Source organism: Piliocolobus tephrosceles, chromosome 20 (assembly GCF_002776525.5).
Source record: "Piliocolobus tephrosceles isolate RC106 chromosome 20, ASM277652v3, whole genome shotgun sequence".
Taxonomy (NCBI): Eukaryota; Metazoa; Chordata; class Mammalia; order Primates; family Cercopithecidae; genus Piliocolobus; species Piliocolobus tephrosceles.
In genome coordinates this window covers 5,791,835-5,814,762 of record NC_045453.1, presented here as the reverse complement: position 1 = coordinate 5,814,762, position 22,928 = coordinate 5,791,835, and the positions used below count along the sequence as shown (strand labels likewise).

The following is a 22,928-nucleotide window of genomic DNA, read 5'->3' as shown; positions in this document are numbered from 1 at the left end:
CCTCAGCTCACTGCAACCTCCGCCTCTCAGGTTCAAGAGATTTCGTGCCTCAGCCTCTGGAGTAGCTGGGATTACAGGCACGCACCACCATGCCCGGCTAATTTTGTATTTTCAGTAGAGACAGGGTTTCACCATGTGAGCCAGGGTGGTCTTGAACTCCTGACCTCAGGTGATCCTCCCACCTCGGCCTCCCAAAGTACTGGGATTACAGGCATGAGCCACTGCGTCTGGCCAAAAAGAGGTTTTTAAAAAGAAGTAGAAAGGAAAATGATGGTTACCAGAGGCTTAGAGGGTGGGGTGGGGAATGAGGGAGAGAGAATGGGAAGTTATTGGTCAAAGGGGTTCCAAGTTTCAGTCAGACAGCAGGAGTAAGTTTTGAGATCTACTGCACACCACAGTGACTATAGCCAATAATATATTGCATACTTCAACATAACTAAAAGGGTAAATTTTAAATCTCTCGCCATAAAAATTATAAGTGAGGTGGTAGATATGTTAAGTGGCTTGATTTAATAATTCCACATGTGTACACAGATCAAAACAGCACACTGCACCTCAGAAATGTACACAATTATGATTTATCTATTTGAAACAATATTAATAAAATTTTCAAAGAAAAAAGAATATTTGATGGCATAGGAAATTCCAGTTACATACAATATAATCCCAATTGTTTAAAATATATCATTATAAAACTAAGAGCAGATGATCAGGAACACAGATTCTGCAGTCAAACAGACTTAGGTTTAGTCTCAGGTCTACACTGGTTGCTACTGGAGCTTAGATGAGTCTCTCAGCTCTTCAGTTTCATTACTTCCTCATCTGAAAAATATCATCTCCCTCATGAGTCATTATGGAGATTAATGAATGCATACATAACACACCTATCACCATCCATGGAACATTGCAAGCAGTAAATAAATATTATTATTATAATGATTGTATCAACATTATAAATTCTTCACACACTGATGCTGTGGGTAATCAGTTCCCAAGAGATTTGAATATAATGACATTCTCTTCATATTAAAATGAACTGGCCATAACATACTCATGCAGAGATTCAGGTAAGAACAGTCTTACCTGCCTTTAAGAGGGCTATTAAAATTGCAAATACATGTAACCCTTTTACTTAGCAATCCCACTAGCAAGAACATCTCTAACAGAAATGCCTTCACATATATGAAATAACATTCACTATTCACTTTTGTGTAAGATTTTTTTAAAGACAAATGTACCTTAAAATGGGATAGTATGCTGCTATGCAAAGGTCTCCAAGATATATCATACAGCAAGAAAAGCAAGATGAGTACCAGTATAAGTGAAATGATACCTTCAGTGGAAAATAACTTTACACATTGTGTTTGCATAAGTAAACACTGGAGGAATAACAAAAATCAACACATGTGGTTACTTCAGGGAGCATGAACTGTTTGGGGGAACAGGAATGGGACTTAGACTCTTCGCTGTAAGTCTTTTTATGTTACCTTTTTTTTTTTTTTTTTTTTTTTTTGAGACGGAGTTTCGCTCTGTCACCGGGGCTGGAGTGCAGTGGCCGGATCTCAGCTCACTGCTAGCTCCGCCTCCCGGGTTTACGCCATTCTCCTGCCTCAGCCTCCGGAGTAGCTGGGACTACAGGCGCCCGCCACCTCGCCCGGCTAGTTTTTTGTATTTTTTAGTAGAGACGGGGTTTCACCGTGTTAGCCAGGATGGTCTCGATCTCCTGACCTTGTGATCCGCCTGTCTCGGCCTCCCAAAGTGCTGGGATTACAGGCTTGAGCCACCGTGCCCGGCCTGTTACCTGACTTTTTAAAATGTTCATTGATGTATAATATACACATAGAAAATTGTACATAAGTATAGCACTGAATTATTATTATTATTATTTTTTGAAACAGATTGTCACTCTGTTGCCCAGGCTGGAAGGCAATAGAACAATCTTGGCTCACTGTAACCTCCGCCTCCCGGGGTTCAAGCAATACTTGTGCCTCAGCCTCCCAAGTAGCTGGGATCACAGGCATGCACCACTACACCCAGCTGATTTTTGTATTTTTAGTAGAGACGGGGTTTCACCATGTTGGCCAGGCTGGCCTCGAACTCCTGACCTCAGATGATCCACCAGCCTTGGCCTCCCAAAGTGCTGGGATTACAGGAGCGAGCCACCACACCCGGCCCACCACTGAATAAATTTTTAGAAACTGAACACAACTGCATGATCAGGCCTGTTAATGAAGCAGAACATTGCCAACCTCCCCAGAAGTCCCCTTCATGATTACTTCCAGCCTCTCCACTTCCCCAACAAAAGCAATCATTTCTAATACGTATTCTTCTGTGTCTGACTTCTTTTGCCTAAATTGTTTGAAGAGTTCTCAATTTTGTAGTGAGTAAATTCATTTCTGGTGCCAGATATTACACTGTAATTTATTTGTAATTTATTTTCCAGTCTACGGTGATGGGCATTTGGGTTGTTTCTAATGTGGCACTATTACAAATACTAATCCTTTTTTTTTTTTTTTTTTTTGAGATGAAGTCTTGCTGTGTCGCCCAGGCCGGAGTGCAACGGTGCAATCTCAGCTCACTACAACCTCTGCCTTCCAGGCTCAAGCGATTCTCCTGCCTCAGCCTCCTGAGTAGCTGGGATTAAGGCACGCACCACCACACCTGGCTAATTTTTATATTTTCACCATGTTGGTCAGGCTGGTCTCAAACCCCTGACCTGGTGATCCACCTGCCTTGGCCTCCCAAAGTGCTGGGATTACAGGTGTGGGCCACTGTTCCTGGCCACGAATACTAATTCTATCAATATTTTTGCTCTTATCTTTTAGTAAGTGTATTTTTCTTGGGTTTGAGTTAGTCTATGGTCCTAGCTCATTTGTGGGGCTCAAAGGCACTTTCCTGAGCAACCCTCCAGTAATAATCCTCCTACCTCTTTATCTTCCAAGGGAATGTAGTGTGGGAGGCTGGTCCCAAGCTGCTGAGGAATTAATAACCGGAACTTGTTGTGTGCTTCAGAGACAACCTTGGCCACACTGGATTGGAATGGCTGTTTATCAATCAACACGCAATAATCCTTGATGTCCCAGATCTAGACACAACGTGTGGGTTAGTGGCCTCACGCCCCTTGACCCAGACCCCAACTCACTCTGTGGGCTCCTCCCAGAACATTCCTCTTCATTTGGTGGGGGTGGGGGGTAGTTCTTACTTACATCTCTGAGATACCTCACCACTAGGGCCAGAAAGGGCCTTAGGGATCTTCTAGGCCAGACTCATGGATTAGCAGCAGGAAGAGTGTGACCAGCTCAAGGATAGCACACCCCTGCCTCATGTCTTGCCACAAGGCACAAAATCAGCTCCTGAGACAGCTGATCCTAGATTAGCCACACGACTGGGGGATGAGGGAGTTGGAGAAGACAGTGATGGAGCATGGAATTCTCCGGGGAAGGCTTCTTGGAGGGGCTTTTCGAACCAAGTCCCGCTCCTGTCACTGAGCTAAGCAGAGCAGGAGAGGACTCCTAAGGTAATCCACCCTCCTCCCTGCATTGTTTTACAAATGGAACCAGTACCCAGAGGGAGCAGAAACTAGGCAAGGGCCATGTGCAGCGAAGAGGTGGTTGGACACTTGGCTGGCACCAGTCCTCAATCTTCCTGCCAGTTCTTCCTCACCTTGATGTATCCTTTACAATCCCCCGTGATGAGGATCCAATCATTTTTATCAGTGGCCATGGCACCCACAACAACATTTTCATTGTCTAGGTCCACAGGGAACTTCCCCAGCAGGCCTCCGCTCCCGTGGAGGGACCAGGCATAGATGTAGCCGTCCATGCAGCTGCTCAGCAGGGCAGCCGTGTGTGGCAGGCGAGGCCTGGTCTGCAGGAAGATTATCTGAGGAAGACAGGAGGGCCCAGCTCAGCAGGGCTGTGAGCAAGTGTCACATGGTGCTGAGGAACCCCAGCAAGTCACCACACCCACCTGGTTCCCCAATTTCCTAGATGCCCAGTGAAAGTGGTGATGGCGGTCCCACCCTTCCTACCCGGCTGGTGACAAGGAACATCATACTGGACTATGAACTACCAGAGGGCAGGGATTTAGTGTCTTTTTTGTTCACTACTTTGTCCTTAGTAACCACAATGGTGCCTGACACATAATACATGATCAATAAATGTTTATCAAATGAAGGCTTACAAGTTTGATTCGACATAGGCTCAGACAAGATTTTCACAACCTGTAACTCAATTCAAAGTGATTTGGGGAAGGAACTCATTTCCCTTCCTGTACATCTATAGTGAAATACCCATATTTTCCAGCCAATCATCAAGAAAGCATTTTAAACAAATTCTTGTTCAAGAATTGTTTTGATCATATGCCGTTTGCTAATTCCCCACTCTGCTCACTTTTCCCTTACATGTCACTCCTGTGGCTCATGTGGGGGCCACAGTGGGAAGTTACTCTGCATGGCAACCATGAGAAGAAAGTTTCTTGCCTGGCACCCAGCAGGAGGCTGAGAGCACAGCCAGGGTGGTAGAGCGAATCAGGCCAGAAAGGGGAAATTGGAAGCTTCCTCACTCCTGCTAACTCAGAACTTTACAGTGTAATAGCTTATGTGTCCCCAAAGCATGTCACCACCAACAACAAAAATCTCGATTATCAAAAATCTCATGGTGGCTCATGCCTGTAATCCTAGCACTTCAGGAGGCCGAGGCGGTTGAATCACTTGAGCCCAGGAGATCGAGACAGCCTGGGCAACATAGTAAGACCCTGTCTCTATTTAAAAAAAAAAAAAAGAAGAAGAAGGGAAGGGGAGGGGAGGGGAGGGAGAAAAAAAAAAAGAAAAGAAAAAAATCTCAATTATCCTTATTGTCATAGAAATCCGAAACTAGCTGTTCAAACTGCTTCCCACTGGCCCCAGTGCCAGGGTCAAAAACCAGAAGTCACTTGTGCCCAAAGCTTGATGGCTTCACTGGTGAATTCTACCAAACATCTAAGGAAGAATGAATACCAATCCTTCTCAAACTTTTCCAGAATACTAAAGAGGAGATAACACTTCCTAACTCATTCTATTACTCTGATATCAAAGTCAGACAAAGACACTTGCATCGTGGACTCCTTCCTAGTGCTCTTTCTGCCATGCCTCACAGTCTTCCGGGATGGCCAGACAGAAAAAATGGGAAGGAAGACCCAACAGGTAAGATCCCCGCCCACTCCCCGTCAGGTGTCCTTACCCCAGCCCACCCAAGCCTCTCTTCCACTAAGGAAAGGCTGAGATCAGAGGTGACCCAAGCACTCTGGACCCTCTCCAGGACACCACGCTAAAATGCTTTACTCTGCCCACAAGTGCCCCAGAGAGAAGGGACCCTGCTGCTCAAGGAGTGGTGTGGGTGGAAGACTGTACACCTTGAAGCCAGGGGTGAGGGTCCCTCTTCAAGGGACCAGGGAGGGCACATACACCACACACACACACACACACACACACAGCCCTGCCAGCCACAGTGCCTCAAATCTCACCAACAGACATTCAATCCTTTGCATGTAATTATCTGACCGAAAATTCATTCAAGATTCATGATACAAATCCTTATTACATGCAGATCACCAGGCCACATAAAAAAACCCAAGGAATTCCCAACAGTGGCAGTACAAAGAGTTAAAAGAACTTGAACTTCAAAAACAAATAGACCTAGAATCAGGCCCTGGCTCTGCCATTTTCTGGCCATAAGAATCTTGGGCAAGTCACTTCATCTCACTGGGCCTGTTTCTTCAGCCATAAAATGGGAATAACAATAATAGTACATTCTTTTCAGATGTATTAAACATTCCTTTCACATTCATTCTTTTCAGATGTATTAAACAAACAAAAATCCCTCATAAATAAATAAATAATAATAGTACATACTTCCCAGGGCTGTTTGATGGACAAAATAAAAACAACACATGTAGCTGGGCATGGTGGCTTATGACTGTAATCCCAGCACTCTGGGAGGCCAAGGCGGGAGGACTGCTTGAGCCCAGAAGGTCAAGACCAGCCTGGGCAACATAAGGAAACTCCATCTCTGTAAATAACTTTTTTTTAACCAGCCAGGCACAGTAGCACGCACCTGTGGTCCCAGCTATTAATACTCAAAAGGCTAAGATGGGAGAATCGCTTGAGCCTGGGAAGTGGAGGCTACAGTGAGCTATGATTGTGCCACTGCACTCCAGCCTCGGCAAGAGAGCTGAGACTCTGTCTCGAAAAACAAAAATAACACATGTAAACCATTAAGTTCATTGTCTGACAGATATTGAGAGCTCAATAAATATTAGTTACCACTGAAACATAACGCAACACAGCAAAAGCTTTCCAGGAGTATGTTTCTAATCCTAGGGCTTTATATCTGGAAATAGACAAGAGGTCCAAAATTTATAAACAAGGATGTTCATTGCAATGATTTCTATAGAGGCAAAACCCAGTCACCTAGCCATCCACCAGTGGCAGCGGATGGCTAGACAGACTCTGTGCAGTGTACCCAGAACATGATGTGACTAGTAAAAGGAATGCCATGGCTCTGTAAACACCATCACGAAGAGATGCCCATGGGGAGTCAGGTGAAAAACAGCAAGTCCTAGAATAATATATGCAATATGGTATTATTTGGTGAAAAATATCTATATTTACATATATACATTCATACATGTATGTACTTGTATATGCACAGAAAAATTCTAGAAGACTACAACACATGTCTTAACGCAATAACCTCTGAAGGCTAAGAAGGGAGCAGCCATTCTTTTACTTTATACACTCGTATAAAGTTTGAATATTTTTCGTAGGTGGTGGTGGTGGTGGTGTTTTGGAGTCAAGTCTCACTGTGTCACCCAGGCTGGAGTGCAGTGGCACAATATCAGCTCACTGCAACCTCCGCCTCCTGGGTTCAATCAATTCTCCTGCCTCTGCCTCCTGACTAGCTGGGGCTACAGGAGCATGCCGCCACCCCTGGCTAATATTTTGTATTTTAGTAGAGATGGGGTTTCACTGTCTTGCCCAGGCTGGTTTCGAACTCCTGAGTTCAGGCAATCCACCCACCTCTGCCTTCCAAAGGGCTAGAATTACAGGCGTGAGCCATCGCACCTGGTCAGGTTTGTTTGTTTGTTTAAGAGACAAGGTCTAGCCGTGTTGCCCAGGCTGGAGTGCGGTGGCACAATCACGGCTCACTGCAGTCTTGACCTCCCAGGCTCAAGTGATTCTCCCAACTCAGCCTCCCAAGGAGCTGAGAGCACTGTGCACACTATCAAACCTGGCTAATTTTTAAAATTTTTTGTAGAGATGAGGTCTCATCATGTTGCCCAGGCTGGTCTAGAACTCCTGGGCTCAAGCAATCCTCCCACCTTGGCCTTCCAAAGGGCTGGGATTACAGGCGTGAGCCACTGCTCTCTGCCTGAATTTTTTTAGTTTTAATTAAGGACATGTATCACTTTCTAATTAGAGGAAGAAAGTATGAGAGACAGACAGACACACAGAGAGAGAAGTGTTCATTCTCGAACATTCCATGCCAGCTCTCCCATGAGGGCCTTGGCACCTGCTACCTTCTCTGCCTGCATCACCCTATTTCCAGATAACTGCAGACCACGTTTCCTCACTTCCTTCAGGCTCTTTGCAGATGCCATGTCCTCTGTGAAGCCCTCCCTGACCAGCCTATTCATAAAATAGCAATGCCATCTCCTCCCATGTCCGTTCTCCCTGCCCTCTTCCTGGCTTTCTTGCCCTCCATTATCCTCACTCACTCTGTGACATGCCCTTTATTCTATTTGCTGGTTAATTGCCTATCTCGCCCCAACTATAATGACAGCTCCAGAGGTCAGGGGCTTGATGTCTTTCATTCACTGCTCCTTCCCCAGTGCCTGGCATGTAGCGAATGCCTGTGTCCAGACGGCACTAGGTCACCAGCCCAAAAGATCAAGCTTTGAGCCATCTATCTTGACTTCACAGATTTAAAGGGATGGGATCTGCTGGCAATTCTGCTTCCAAGAATCCATCCTCTCAATATACTCACACTAGTGCCCAGAAATGTATATGCAAGAATGTTCAGTGCCGTGCTGCTCCTAAAAGCTAAAAACTGGAACTAACCCACAGACCTATTCATAGAGGACCAGCTTCATAGTTCCTGATACATCCAAGTTATGCAGCAGCGGGCAGTTGTTAAAAAGAATAAGATGGCCAGGTGTGGTGGCTCAAGCCTGTAATCCCAGCACTTTGGGAAACCGAGGCGGGTGGATCACCTGAGATCAGGAGTTCGAGATCAGCCTGGCCAACATGGTGAAACCCCATCTCTACTAAAAATACAAAAAGTAGCTGGGCATGGTGGCACGTGCCTGTGGACCCAGCTACTCCGGAGGCTGAGGCAGGAGAATCACTTGAACTCAGGACACGGAGATGCAGTGAGCTGATACTGCACTCCAGCCTGGGTGACAGAGCAAGACTCCATCTCAAAAAAAGAGTAAGGTAACAAAAGAATAAGATGAATCTAAATCCCTCTCATGAAAGTATATCCATGCTATAGACTTACAGAAAAAACCAAATGGCAGGACATAGCTATCATTTTATATTACTAGTCAAAAAAAAAAAAGTACAAGGCTAAAGACAACCTGCTAGCAGCGACTGCTACTGTTGAGAGTGGGATGGGATAGGGTGAGCGAGACATAGGAGACTTTTATTTTTATGTTTTCATTTACACACACTTCTTTTTTTATTATAAACTAGTATTATTACTTTTAAAAGTTATTTAAAGTATTTTTTTAAAGAGAAGGAAGAGGCGGGGTATAATGGTTCACATCTGTAATCCCAACACTTTGGGAGGCTGAGCCAGGAGGATCACTTGAGCCCAGGAGTTCAAGACCAGCATGGGCAGCATAGTGAGACCCCATCTCTACAAAAAAATACAAAAAATAATAGCTTGGCATAATGGTGCATGCCTATAGTCCCAGCTACTCACAAGGCTGAGGTGGGAGGATCACTTCAGCCCAGGAGGTTGAGGCTGTAATGAGCTGTGATCACACCACTGCACTCCAGCCTGGATGACAGTGAGACCCTGTCTCAAGAAAACAAAAAAAAAAAAAAAAAAGGAGGAGAGAGAAATAATCAGAACCTGGAGGAGAGTGTGTAGCCACTCCTGCTCTCCCTGTCAACACTGCAAAACCCAGCTCTCAGGGCACTGCCCCCTTGTTCTCAAGTCCTGGTCCCTGGAGCTGGATGATGGGGCAGGCCTCCCACACCCTAGCTCAACTATGATTTGTATCTTCAGGACGGGGAGTCAGTATCACAGTGAGGGGTGTCCAGGGTCAGAAAGGGGAAGGTACAGGAGGAAGAACAAAGATGAATCCATACCCAACTCTTGTTGGGTATAAAACACTCTTCCAGTTAACAGGAGGGCATTCTAACTAGAGTCTGGAGATGTCGCTTCTCCTACCTCTCTTCCTCCCTGCCCAGAGAGGACACTGCTACCCCCAGTCCAGAGGGAACACTGCTCACCTCCCTAGGCACCCCAACTCCACCTCCTGGGGAGCTGATATGGTTTGGCTGTGTCCGCACTCAAATCTCAACTTGAACTGTGTCTCCCAGAATTCCCCCGTGTTGTGGGAGGGAACAAGAGGGAGGGAACTGAATCATGGGGGCTGGTCTTTCCCATGCCATTCTCATGATAGTGAATAAGTCTCACGAGATCTGATGGGTTTATCAGGGGTTTCTGCTTTTGCGTCTTCTCGTTTTCTCTTGCTTCTGCCATGTAAGAGGCACCTTTCGCCTCCCACCATGATTGTGAGGTCTCCCTAGCCATGTGGAACTGTAAGTCCAGTTAAACCTCTTTTTCTTCCCAGTCTTGGGTATGTCTTTATCAGCTGCATGAAAACAAATTAATACAGGAGCTCTCTCCAGACACTGTAGCCCTGACTCCAGTATCCCAAGCGGCTCCATCCTCTCCAAGACGCCTTCTGGGCACTGGGGAGAATCAGGCCAGGCCCCGAGCCCAGGCCCCCAAGCCCCATCTTAATGGCCCACTCCCCGGCTCATATCCCACTCCCTGGCTGATCACGGCCAACCTTCTCCACCGAGGCACTGGATTGAAACAACATATTCTTCTGCCATTCTGCTTTTCTTGTTTCATCCTCTTTGTAAATGGACTGTTTGCTGTGGATCTTGCCTGGCGGCATGGATGTGCCAGCAGCACTGGAAGGTTTCTGGAAAGAAAGATGGGCACCCAAGTCACCATGAGGGCGTTTCCCTTCCCCATGGGGGACCAGAGACCAGAGGAAGATGACAAAAGAGTGGCCCTCCCAAGCCCCCGCAGTAGGTACACTGCCCTGGAAAAAGCAGCACTCAGTGGATCCCGGGAAACCTCCACTTTAAGTTCCCAGCAGTTCTGCTAGAGCAAAATTGGGGCAGAGACTTGAGTTTGCCTTTGGGGAAGACCCTTCCTTTGTCCTGGAAGAGACCATCCTGGTTAAAAATGAGGATAAAGGTCGGGCATGGTGGTTCACACCTGTAATCCCACCACTTTGGGAGGCCGAGGCGGGCAGATAATTTCAGGCCAGGAGTTTGAGACCAGCCTGGCCAACATGGCGAACCCTGTCTCCAATCAAAATACAAAAAATTTAGCCAGGCATGGTTGTGCACACCTGTAATCCCAGCTACTAGGGAGGCTGAGGCAGGATAATCGCTTGAACCTGGGAGACAGAGGTTGCACTGAGCAAAGATCACACCACTGCACTCCAGCCTGGGTGACAGGGTGAGACTCCATCTCAAAAATTAAAAATAAAAATAAAAATAAGGATAGAGGGGCAAATATACCTATACACCCATTTCCCTAGAAGATTTGAAAGCAGTGGTCTAACCTCTGATAACTCAAAGACGGTATGAGTGTCTTATGGTCAAGTGTACACAATTTACAGCAAAATTATATCCCAGCAGACCATGTTGGATCTAGGTCTAGACTGCCTTATGCCTAGCAATTATTGTGTGTTTGGGGAAGGTGGTGTTTCTCACTCAAGCCTCAGCTTCTAGGAATGGAAATCAGACTTTGACTGTAAGAACAATCTCACTGGTTCCTCCTGCCCCATATAGGAGATTATTGCACTGATTGTTGGAATACTGTACTCACTGCTGAAAGTTCAAAGGCGAGCCATCCCCTGCAAGTAGGGAAAGAGTAACTCCTCCTTCTCTTTCTCCCTATTCGCCGCAAAATAGAACTGTCAGCCATTCTTGGAAGGGCTAGTCCTGGGGCAGAGATGAGGCTCAGAGGAGGAGGAAACTGGTTTGTCTGTATCTGGGTCTCAGACTCTTGCAGCCTGGTCTCCGAGCAGGTGAGGCCCCCATGGCTCCCTCTGCACCTGGGCCAAGGTCAGGTGACTTGTGCTTGAGGACTGAGAATGCAGCCCAGGATCTAATTTCCAATTTTAGGTTTTCAGGGTTGTGTTCTCTTTGGGTTCTGCCTTTCAGCTTTCAGACTTTTAGGCCTGGTATTAGCCATGCCCTGGAAAGGGACCTAGCCCCAGCTCCAGGTTAGACACAGTGGGACTAAAACCAGAGGGTGCCCTGCCCAGGCCCACAATGTTCAAAACAAGTGAGTTTAGGGACCTAAAGGCACTCTGGAAAAAGTACATCCCAATAAGAAAATACACACACAGCAGGTGTGTGAAGGCCAGCAGCTGGAAAGTAAGGGTAGTCTTCTGGTTGGGCTCTTGCTCCTACCTGCTGGGACACAGGCCTGACTGGCTCCTTGTCTCTCCAGCGCCTCATCACTGGGGGAGCCGACACCAGGCTCCGCCTCAGGTTGGTATTGGCCGCAGACTTGGGGCTGAGACTGGAGAGCTTCCTGGGGGTCTTGTATGCCCACTTCTCCCGCTCCACACAGGGTCTGCTGGGCCCGTGGCTCTCAGGCAGGCAGTTCACATCTTCCACCTGTACCAAGGAGAAAGCAGCCCCTAAGGCATTGCAATGTCCTAGAGGTAAATTCTGGGATGCCCCAGATCAATGCTAATACCACAGGACCCTCCAGCCCCCCAGGGCTTGCTTCCCAGAAACCTAGCCCCCTTAAAAGCATCAGACCAGAGCTTCTAACCTCATTCCTGGCCAGCTGCAATGCCCTGAGTACCCACAGGCAAGACACTGCTCCCATGAGGAACTCAGTCTCCTCATCTGTAAAATGGACAGTAGTTTCCAAATATTTTTGAGGCTTTCTTCAATCTCAAGGGAAGCTCCGAAGCATAAAATAGACAAAAAGCTGAGCTATTCTGGGGGAAACCTCAACAACCAGAGCCCCCCTGCAGTAGCTTCCAAGCATCTCTCTCCAACACATAAGGAAAACCACTGGATGAGGCGGCCCCTAAGGTCCCTTCCTGCTTTGATCTGCTGAGATACGGGAATTTGGAGACTGTATGGGTTTCCTAAGTCCCTACTGGGGAGCCCAGAGTGGTAATGTGTAGTAGCAATGGGAAAGGAGCGCGTAATCTACTAAAGATGGCAGGACCAGCACTGCCAGCCTCTGAAGTCAGACTGCCTGGGTTTGGATCTACTCCTTCTTGGCTGTGTGACCTTAGGCAAGGTGCTTAACCTCCCTGTGCCTCCACTTTCTCATCTGTCCAATGAGGATAATTACAGAAACTAACCACCTACATAACCAAGCTCCCCACCCCGTCTAAAACAAGTTGCCATTATCCCTCCTGCTTCCCAGGGTGCTCCCCACCCTCCCTGCCCCACAGGATTGTGGTCCACAGCTGAGAGAATGGTGGGAGGAGAGTGTGCTTCTGTTAACATACCCTCTTGGGCTGCAAGGGCAAGGGGCTCCTAGAGGCATTGAAGTTGAAGATGGGCTTGAGTGTGCCGGTGTTCCAGAAGAGGATGTCCCCACTGTAGGAGGAGGTCCCGAGGAACTGGTTCTGGTACTTGGCCATGCTCAGGATGTCCTCTGTGTGGTAGGTCTGCCAGTGGTAGCATAAGAGCACCGGCTTGGTCTTGTGGAACCTGTGCACATGGCCAGAGGCAGCAGGGCTGAGAGCTCAGCCTTTAATGCTCCATCCACTGGGGAAGCACTGGAGCCTTGAGGATTCTGGGAGCCGACTCAGAGGAGGATACTCCTAGGTGTCAGGGCTAGGCTGAGGCCATGCCCCACTGACCTCATTTACTAAGCGCTTACTACGTGCCTTCTACAAAGGCCCTGTCCTAGGGGCTTTACATAAACTAATCCTATAGATAATGAATGCGTAACACACCCCCAGTCAGACATCTAGGTAAGGATTAAGGTTTAAAGGGGGGGGGGGGAAATAGTGGCCTTACAGAGGTCCCTAAAAAGAAAGGGATCTTGAACATAGTGTTCCTTCTGCCTGGAATGCTCATCTTATCCTAAAGACTTCACAGAGACCCTTCCTTCTCACGTTTCAGATTGCACTCCAGCCACCACACCTTCACCGAGACTTTCCTGACCACTGCCCCCAAGAAGAAATCAGGTTTCCACACATTCAACCCTCATAGAAACTCCTACTTTTCCATGGCACTTAATATACTTTATAATTATAAATGAAAGTATTAATATTTGATTAGTACCTGTCTTCTTGATATAGACTGAACATTCATATTCCCCCAAAATTTATGTTAAAACCTAATCCTCAATGTGAGCGTATTCACAGGTGTGGCCTTTGGAAGGTTATTAGGACAGAAGGGCAAAACCCTCACAAATGGAATCAGTGCCTTCATAAAAGAGGTCCTAGGCTAGGCATGGCGGCTTATGCCTATAATCCCAGCACTTTGAGGGGCCAAGGAAGGAGAATTGTTTAAGGCCAGGAGTTCAAGACCAGCCTGGCCAACAGAGCAAGACCACATCTCTACAAAAAAAAATTTTTAATTAGCCAGGCATAATGACACACACTTGTAGTCCTAGCTATTCAGGAGGCTAAGGCAGAAGGATCACTTGAGCCCAGGAGTTCAAGGCTGCAGTGAGCTGTAATTATGCCACCGCACTCCAGCCTGGGCAATAGAGCAAGATCCTATCTCTTAAAAAAATAAAACAAAAATAAGAGGCTCAAAGAGATCCCTTGTCCTCTTTATCATGTAAGAAAATGGCCATCTATGAACCAGGAAGTGGCCCTCAGCAGTCACTGAATTTGCCAGTGCTTTGATCTAAGAATTTCCTCCAGAACTGTAAGAAATAATTTTCTGTTGTTATAAGCCACCTACTCTATGGTATTCTGTTATAACAACCTGAGTGAACGAAGACAGAAATTGGTACCAGGGGTGGGGTGTTATGGTAACAAATACCTAAAAATGTCAGAAGTGGTTTTAGAACCAGGTAATGTCAGCTAGGCAGGGTGGCTCACGCCTGTAATCCCAGCACTTTGAGAACTGAGACAGGTGGATCACTTGAGGCCAGGAGTTCAAGACCAGTCTGGCCAACATGACGAAACCCTGTCTCTACTAAAAATACAAAAAATTAGCCAGCTGTGGTGGCACAAACTTATAATCCCAGCTACCTGGGAGGCTGAAGCACGAGAATCACTTGAACCTGGGAGGCGGAGGTTGTAGTGAGCCAAGACTGCACTACTGCACTCCAGCCTGGGCCATAAAGCAAGACTCTGTCTTAAAAAAAAAAAAAAAAAGTAGGTAATAGGTAGAGGATGGAAGGTCCATGCTAGAAAAAGCCTGCATTGCTACGCATAGACCATTAAGGGTGATTCCAGTGAGGGCCTAGAAAGAAAAGAGGACAGATGCAGAGAAAGCCTCAGTATTCTTAGAGAATAGCTAAGTAATCCTGAACAGAATTTTGGTAGAAATATGGATGTTAAAGACCATTCTGGTGAAGTCTTGACAGAAATGAGAAACATGTTATTGGAAACTAGAGGAAAGTTCCTACTTGTTACAAAATGGCAAAGAACTTGGCTGAATCATATTTGTATTCCAGTGTTTTGAGGCAGGTAGAACTTGCAAGATAAGAAATTGGATATTTCACTGAGGAAATTTCTATGTAACATCATGAAGGAGTTGCCTAGTTTCTCCTGACAACTTATAATAAAATGCAACAAGAGAGAAATGGTTTAAAAAACAAACTGTTAATCAAAAAGGAAGCAGAATCCAGGAGCACATGCCTGTAACCCAGTACTTTGGGAGGCCAAGACAGGAGGATTGCTTGAAGCCAGGAGTTTAAGACCAGCTTGGGCAATATAGCAGGACCCCATGTCTATAAAAAAAGTTTTTTTAATTAGCCAGGCATGGTGGTATGTGCCTGTAGTCCTAGCTACTCTGGAGGCTGGGGTGGGAGGATCACTTGAGCCTAGGAGCTGAGGCTGATGTGAGCTATAACCGCATGACTACACTCCAGCCTGGGTGACAGGGTGAGACCCCGTGTCTTAAAAAAAAAAAAAAAGGAAGCAGAACTTAAAAGATTCATCCTATCCATATAGAAAGGAATGAGAAAGCCTGTTCAGGATAGAACACTGATATGGTTTGGCTCTGTGTCCCCACCCAAACCTCATCTTGAATTGTAATCCCCATATGTTGAGGGAGGGACCTGGTAGGAGGTGAGTGGATCATGGGGGCAGTTTCCCTCTTGCTGTTCTCATGATAGTGAGTGAGTTCTCACAAGATCTGATGGTTTAAAAGTGGCATTTCCCTTGCACTCTCCCCTGCCACCATGTAAGATGTGCCTTGCTTCCCCTTCACTATGATTGTAAGTCTCCTGAGGCCCCCTCCTAGCCATGCAGAACTGTGAATCAATTAAACCTTTTTTCTTCATAAATTACCCAGTCTCAGGCATTCTTTATAGCAGTGTGAAAACAAACTAATACAATCATTAAAGACATAGCCAAGCACTGTTTGATGAGATTAGTATGGATCAGCCAACCCAACAGAAGCCAGTGCTGTTCTCCAAGACAATGAAAGAATGACCCTGAAGGCAATTCAGAGATCATTAGGACTGTCCCTCCCATCACCAGCCCAGAGTACAAGGGCCCTGGGGGCCGAATAGTTTCAAGGGAATGGCCACCAGTGCCCACGGGACCACAGTACACTTTACCATCATCGCCTAACTTCACAGGCTCCATTCTTCGTGCTCCTTGACCACTCTAGGTGTGGCTCCTGTGGACCACGGTACAGCATGGACTGCACTCAGCAGAGCTGGGAGGACATGGCTGCCTCCACTACCTAGATTTCAAAGGACAGGGCCTCCCAGCAGAGCCACAGCCTTGGAATTGCAGCCCCACAGGGCCAGGGGGCTCATGCAGGGAAGTGCCACAGGGGCAGGGCCCAGGCATAGAGCCACCAGGGGGGCAAGGCTCCCCAAATCTGTAGGTGTAGGGCTGCCCAGAGTCTTAGGGTTCTGATTGCCTGCCTGGCAAAGCTGCAGGGGCAGAACTGCCACCCCAGCAGGCCTGAAGGGCAGGGCAGCAAGCTAAAGAGGATTATCTTTGAGATTTAAGGTCTACTAGCATTTGCCCTGATGGATTTTTGACTTGCTCAGGACCTGTCCCTCCTTTCTCCTTTCCTATCTCTCCCTTGTATCTATCCTATGCCTGTCCCACCATTCTATTTTGGAAGTACGTAACATGTTAGTATCACAGGTTCACAGCTAGAGGGGAATTCGCTTCAGAATGAATTGTACCTTGATACTCACCCATATTTTATTTAGGTGATATTTAGATGATATTTTGGACTTAGACGTTAAAGTTGATACTGGAACAAGTTAAGACTTTGGGGGCTATTGGGATGAAATGAATATATTTTGCATGAGAGAAGGACATGAATTTTGGGAAGTCAGGGATGGAATGCCATAGACTGAATTTTGGTCCCAAAATTCATATATTGAAACCTAATCCCCAAAGCGAGGATATCTGGAGGTGGGGCCTTGGGAGGTGATGAGGTCATGAAAATGGAGCCCTCACGAATGGGATTAGTGCCCTTATAAAGGACGCCCCAGAGAGATTTCTTACCCCTTCCACCATGTAAGGTTACAGTAAGAAGACAGCTGTCTATGAATCAGGAAGTGGGCCCTCACCAGGCAGCAAATCTGCTGGCGCCTTGTCTGGAACTTCCCCATCTCCAGAACTCTAATAAATAAATTTATGTTGTTTATAAGTAACTCAGTCTATGATATTCTGTTACAGCAGCCCAAATGGACTAAGACATTCCCCCACTGAACTAGCTACTCCAGGAGGATAAAGACTCCAACATTCTTGTTTATACCCATCTTAGGCACCTAGCAAAAGGCCAAGAATATATTAGCCTCAATGAATAATGAATGAATGGATGGATGAGTAGATGAAGCAACAGTCATTAACCACCACTAACTTCCTGCATGGTGTTCCAACCACCAGGAAAGCTCGGAATGGAGGAACCCATCTGGAGAGAGAACACGCAGCTACTAGGACCTACTCACCATGCATGCTTTCTACTCACAGGAAATGCGTGATTCTCTTACTCCATCCTGTCACATAGAACACTTTGTTCATATGGATAATCCCACTAATCTGGTGAAAATGAAAGAAAACAGAACTAGAAAACTTCTCAGAGAAAATGGCTCTGGGCCCTAAATGCCTTCCTAAAGGTGCCAAGCAAGAAGTCAAACCTCTCAATGATGATGAGAATCACCTACAGTTGATACTACCATATATTTTTCCTCATGCGCTCACATCCTATTCCCTCATTTGATGGACTTAGCGTAGGCAGACAGGGTAGGTATCCATGTCCATTTTACAGAGAGAATAGCTGGGAAATGGGCAAGTGACCTGGCTAAGGTCAAGTCATTACTGAGTGATAGGATCTGGAGCAGTACTCAACCCCTGGCGTCTTGGCCAAGTACACTTTCTTTTCTTTCTTTTTTTTTTTTTTTTAAGATGGAGTTTCACTCTTGCAGCTCAGGCTGGAGTGCAATGGCACGATCTTGGCTCACTGCAGCCTCCACCTCCCAGCTTGTCCTGCCTCAGCTTCCCACGTAGCTGGGATTACAGGCAGCCACCACCACGCCTGGCTAATTTTTTTTTTTTTTTTTTTTGTATTTTTAGTAGAGATGGGGGTTTCACCATATTAGCCAGGCTGGTCTCGAACTCCTGGCTTCAGGTGATCCTCCTGCCTCAATCTCCCAAAGTGCTGAGATTACAGGCATGAGCCACTGCCTGGCCAGCTAAGTACACATTCTGAGTTGGTTAAAGGACTGTGTCACAAAAGTTAGGGTGGAACTGCTGGCTTTGTCCTATGCCACTCCCATGGACTGGCCCTATAATAATACTGTCAGGCATTTCTCAAATAGGGCTGACCGTGGGTGGCTGTGAATTAACTGATCCCACTGCTAGAAATGCAATCCAAAGCTCCAGTATGAGGAATGAGAAGTGCTAGCAAATTTAAAGAGCAACAGTAGCTAACCTTAGTGGAAACCCATTAATTAGTCCAGGCACTGTTAGCTGTCTTCGTTTCATGCCTGAGACACAGAGGCTCCGGGCGGTTTGATGCCAGGCCACCTGACTATGATGAACACCCTTTCAGAAAGGTCCAAAAATAGTGCATCCCAGGGTCACAGGAGCTGTGCTTTGCTTCCCAAGAGGCTGTCCCTGGCTCTAGTTAACAAGCAAGACTGACCTCCAGCTGGTCCGGATTGGGAAAGGTCAATAGGCATTTGCCAATGTTGTAGTTCCACATCTTCATTGTGCCATCCCGCAAACCTGTGAGCAGGCACCGCTCTGACTCATCCAGGGCCATGGCGGTCAGCTCCACGTGCTGGCCCCCAGACACAGAGAACTCCATCGTCTTCCTGCCCGTCACGACCTCCCACACACTCACGGTGCCGCGCAGGCAGCCACTCACCACCTGTAGGGAGCACACAGCTGGGGGCTGCTGGAGAGGCTGGGGCCTCCACTCCCAAGGGTGGTCTCTAGCCTGCCTTGGCCCCTCCCCTCCATCCACTGAGAAAACAGACGTTCAGGGCCTCCTGTTATAGCATAAGCCACTCTTGAAAACAGGACCTCCTCTGCCCTGTATCACAGGGCAGTGCAAACTGGAATGTTTGGTGAAGACCTGTTAACTCAGAAATGGCACTTACCAGGATCTAGCCAAAGAAAATAATCCCTATCTGGAAAAGACATTACTGAAGCAACATTAATCGTGACCACCCCGTCAAAAAAATAAGAAATAAACTAACTGCTCCTAAGAAGGGAAATGTTGAGAATAAGGATGGTCATGCCACTCAATGAAACATTTTGCCACCATGACCATTGTTATAATGCAAGAGTAGCAGGTGAGGCCGGGTGCAGTGGCTCATGCCTGTAATCCCAAAACTTTGGGAAGCCGAGGTGGGTGGATCACTTGAGGTCAGAAGTTTGAGACCAGCCTGGCCAACATGCTGAAACCCTGTCTCTATTAAAAATACAAAAATTAGCCGGGGGTGGTGGTGCATGCCTGTAAGTCCAGCTACTCGGGAGGCTGAGGCAGGAGAATCACTTGAACCCAGGAGGCAGAGGTTGCAGTGAGCCAAGATCCCACTGCATTCCAGCCTGGGCAACAGAGCAAGACCCTGGCAAAAAAAAAAAAAAAAAGTAGCTGGTGAGGTGGTTTTGGACCAACCCTCCCTAATGAGAATATCTAGAAAAGCTGTGAAATTTTCTTTTTTAATTCTTTTTTTTTTTTTTGAGACAGAGTCTCGCTCTGTCACCCAGGTTGGAGTGCAATGGCCGGATCTTGGCTCACTGCAAGCTCCGCCTCCCAGGTTTACGCCATTCTCCTGCCTCAGCCTCCCAAGTAGCTGGGACTACAGGCGCCCGCCACCTCGCCCAGCTAGTTTTTTGTATTTTTTTTTTAGTGGAGACGGGGTTTCACCATGTTAGCCAGGATGGTCTCGATCTCCTGACCTTGTGATCTGCCTGTTCCGGCCTCCCAAAGTGCTGGGATTACAGGCTTGAGCCACTGCGCCCGGCCTTTTTTTTTAATTCTAAAGAAACTTTTTTAAGGTACTGAAGAGCCTAAGCCCTAAGGCAGTGAGAGGTGGTGGTAGCAGGAGCCAGGATGGGAGAGAAGCCCAGAATAGGGGGCTCCAGGCTTGTACACCCAATGCAGCGCCCCTGTCCAGAGCCTTGGCCAGACAAGAGGCCCCAGTGGGTGGGAGTGAGCAGAGGGCCTCAGGCAGCAGCACCTCTTGTCCTCACACCTCAGAAGCAACTCCTCATGCCCAGCTGCCCTGTCCAACCCAGAGACTCCACGCAGGACCAAGGTGCTGCCTGCGCCTGGGCCTCCCTCCCTTCCTACAATGAACAAAGCCAAGTTATGGCTTCCCTGGAAAGAGATGCCCAAGAACAGCACCCACTCCGGGAACCTAGGAAAGCGCCCCACAACTAGCCCTCCGTCTCACACTCCATGGAAAGAAGGCCCAGTCCAGAGCCGACCCAAGGCGCTCAGCCAAAGGCATGAGGCTCAGAGGAGTTAGGCGAGCCCATGGCTAATGGATGGAGCTCCGAGCTGATCCCACGCCAGCCCATCTGCGGAGCTGCTTTCTGTGTCTATCCCACTGCCCCAGCACTACCATCAAGGCTGTAAGAGTTCCCAGTGTGCCATGGCAGCTGACTACAGACCCAGGCACACAGGGAGGTCTGGTCCTCTCCCGTGTCACCTGGTGTTCCTACCAGCCTCAGAGGCAAGCCCTGGGCCACTCACCTGCTTAAAGATCTTGCTGTAGAGGACAGCACACAGGGGTGAGAAATGAGTGGTCCTCTTCCTTGCTTTGATAGGCCCCTGGGCCTCTAAGTACCCTTTTAGGATCCCAATCTGTAGGTGAGGAAAGGGCAGAGAGCTCGTCTGTCAGAAGGGCCCTGCTCACAATGATGGGCCGCCGGGAAAAACTTCTAATAAATCACAACATCAAGACATCCTGACCACATGCAGGCCTGATTCCAGCAAGACTCCAGGTTCCTCAGCAGGCCTGCAGATACCTCCACCCTACTCCATGGCTCCCACTCCCCAGGACTGAGCCTCCCAAATCCTAGTGTTCCTAGAACCCCAAATTCCAAGTCCAAGGTCCCTTTCACCTTATAACTTCTGAGAAGTTGAAGCCTCAATCAGATGTTCCCTCCGGGAAGCCCTCCCTGCCTCCCCCTTGCTAAGGATTCCTCTGTGTTCCAAAAAGCACTTAGCACACAACTCTACCATAACACATAGCACTTTTTACTGAAATTATCTGTTTTTCTTCTACCCTGTAGGTTCCTAGAGAGATGGGACAGTATCTTTGTCATATATTCTCAGTTCACAACAAAAGGCAGGGGGTTGATAAGGTTTGGTGATCTGAAATGAACTTCAAAGGCCTATTTAATTCAACAAATGCTGACCACCTGTCTGGCACTCAGCAAGGAGATAAAGGAACCCATGACCTTCCTTCTCAAGAAAACTGCCGTCTAGGGGAGAGCTAGCCAAGTGCATAAGGATGACAAATGTGTCACCAGCCAGGATGGTTCAGCCCACAGAGCTTGGGAGGCCTTCGTGGAGCTCAAGCACAGTGGCCCCCACATCTCCTTTCTGGGCTTCTGCTTCTATCTATGGGCTGTGGCTCAGCCTTGCAGCTCCCCAAGCCTCCATCTTATTGTGGGCTCCCTTACCCCCATCCTCCACAGGAAGCCCCTCGTGCTTGTCCCAATCTTTCCTGTCCTCCAGGGTCAGTACAGACCTCACAGGGGTTCCAGCTGAGTCCTGAGTCACAGATGGCCTTCCTCTCTGTGACTCAGTTTCCCCCAGGGTCTCCTGCAGAGACGCTGCTCAGACGTGGCCCCTGTTTCCCAGAGGTCATGACTTAGCAGGAAAAACAGTCACGTAATAGTGACAGGACAGAGTTATGAGGCTCGTGACTAAGAGAATGGGGCCAAGAAAACATGGAAGAAGGGCTCCTAACAAGCCTGAGGTTCAGGGTGGCTCCTAGAGGAAGAAGCTGAGTGGGGACAGTGCAGACAGCAGCAGCAGCTGCAGAGAGAGTGACAGGCTGGGGGCCTAGAAACAGGATTTCAGGACCCAAGACACGGCCCCTCACAGGCCAGGCCACAGAGTCCAGCCACTTCAGCAGTCCCAGGAGGGACAGGACACGGCCACCCCTTGGGTGTCCCATGGGATTCAGACCCTGGCCTTCTACCTGCGGCCTTGACCCCACTCCCTCCTGGGACAGCACTCACTGAGTAGGTGCTGCAGATGAGGGTATTGTCCTTCTCGAAGAAGTAGGCACTGGTGATGGGGCAGTTTCCCAGGGCAAAAAACTTCCCGCAGAAGGACTGGAGGCATATGTAGTCCAGCATGTCCCACACGCGAATATTCTGGGGGGTGGGAAATAGGCAAGAGGCTGAGCATGGGTGCTCGGGGATGTAGCTGGCTCCTGAAGCCTTGGGGGTGCCTCCGGCGGACAAGCCCAGGGCACATCGTCTGTCCAAGCACTTCCAACACACACACGGTGTTGGCACTGTCACACCCAGCAGCAGAGAGGCTACTCTTGTGCTCAGATAAACCAAGTACACAGTGAGTGAGGGCCAGGCACAGCTCCACCACCAAGCCTGCCCCCAGGCCTCCACCCTGCTGGAGCAGCTGAATTCACTGGCTGGGCACAAAAGCCAACCCAGGCAGCACATGCTGGCCCCAGGCCCTCCCTTGCTGCCACTCCAGCCTGGGACACAGTCCGACAGTGGCTACCAACATAGTTGCCACAGTGACCTGCCTGTCCCCAGAGGAGTCCCTCCCATTCCTCCCAGCTGAAGAAACTTTCCCTAGAGGGCCCCACGGAAGTCCTTCCAAGACCCTCACTTCTTGGAGGCATCCTCTGCCCGAGGCTGACTGGGGACCTCAGGGAGCCCGTCCCTGTCTCCATGCCCCCAGACTCAGACCCTTCATCAGAGGCGATGATCCCAGCTCCCAGGGCTTCTGGGAAAATTCCAGACAGTAGGGTGTGTGGATATGTTGGAGAGGGTGG

General features: G+C 48.1%; 1 protein-coding gene across 1 annotated transcript in view; it reads right to left on the bottom strand.

Moving 5' to 3' along the window:
* EFCAB8 (EF-hand calcium binding domain 8) overlaps positions 1-22,928 on the bottom strand; it is a 99,649-nt gene that overhangs the window by 29,404 nt on the left and 47,317 nt on the right. Inside the window, exons 13-21 of the mRNA XM_023220581.1 lie at positions 22,144-22,281; positions 20,645-20,755; positions 18,581-18,808; positions 17,405-17,475; positions 12,781-12,985; positions 11,714-11,923; positions 10,066-10,203; positions 3,664-3,882; positions 2,927-3,085 (exon numbers count right to left, since the gene is read on the bottom strand). Of these exons, the coding sequence (XP_023076349.1) occupies positions 2,927-3,085; positions 3,664-3,882; positions 10,066-10,203; positions 11,714-11,923; positions 12,781-12,985; positions 17,405-17,475; positions 18,581-18,808; positions 20,645-20,755; positions 22,144-22,281 (1,479 nt within the window). The remainder of the gene's footprint in view (positions 1-2,926; positions 3,086-3,663; positions 3,883-10,065; positions 10,204-11,713; positions 11,924-12,780; positions 12,986-17,404; positions 17,476-18,580; positions 18,809-20,644; positions 20,756-22,143; positions 22,282-22,928) is intronic.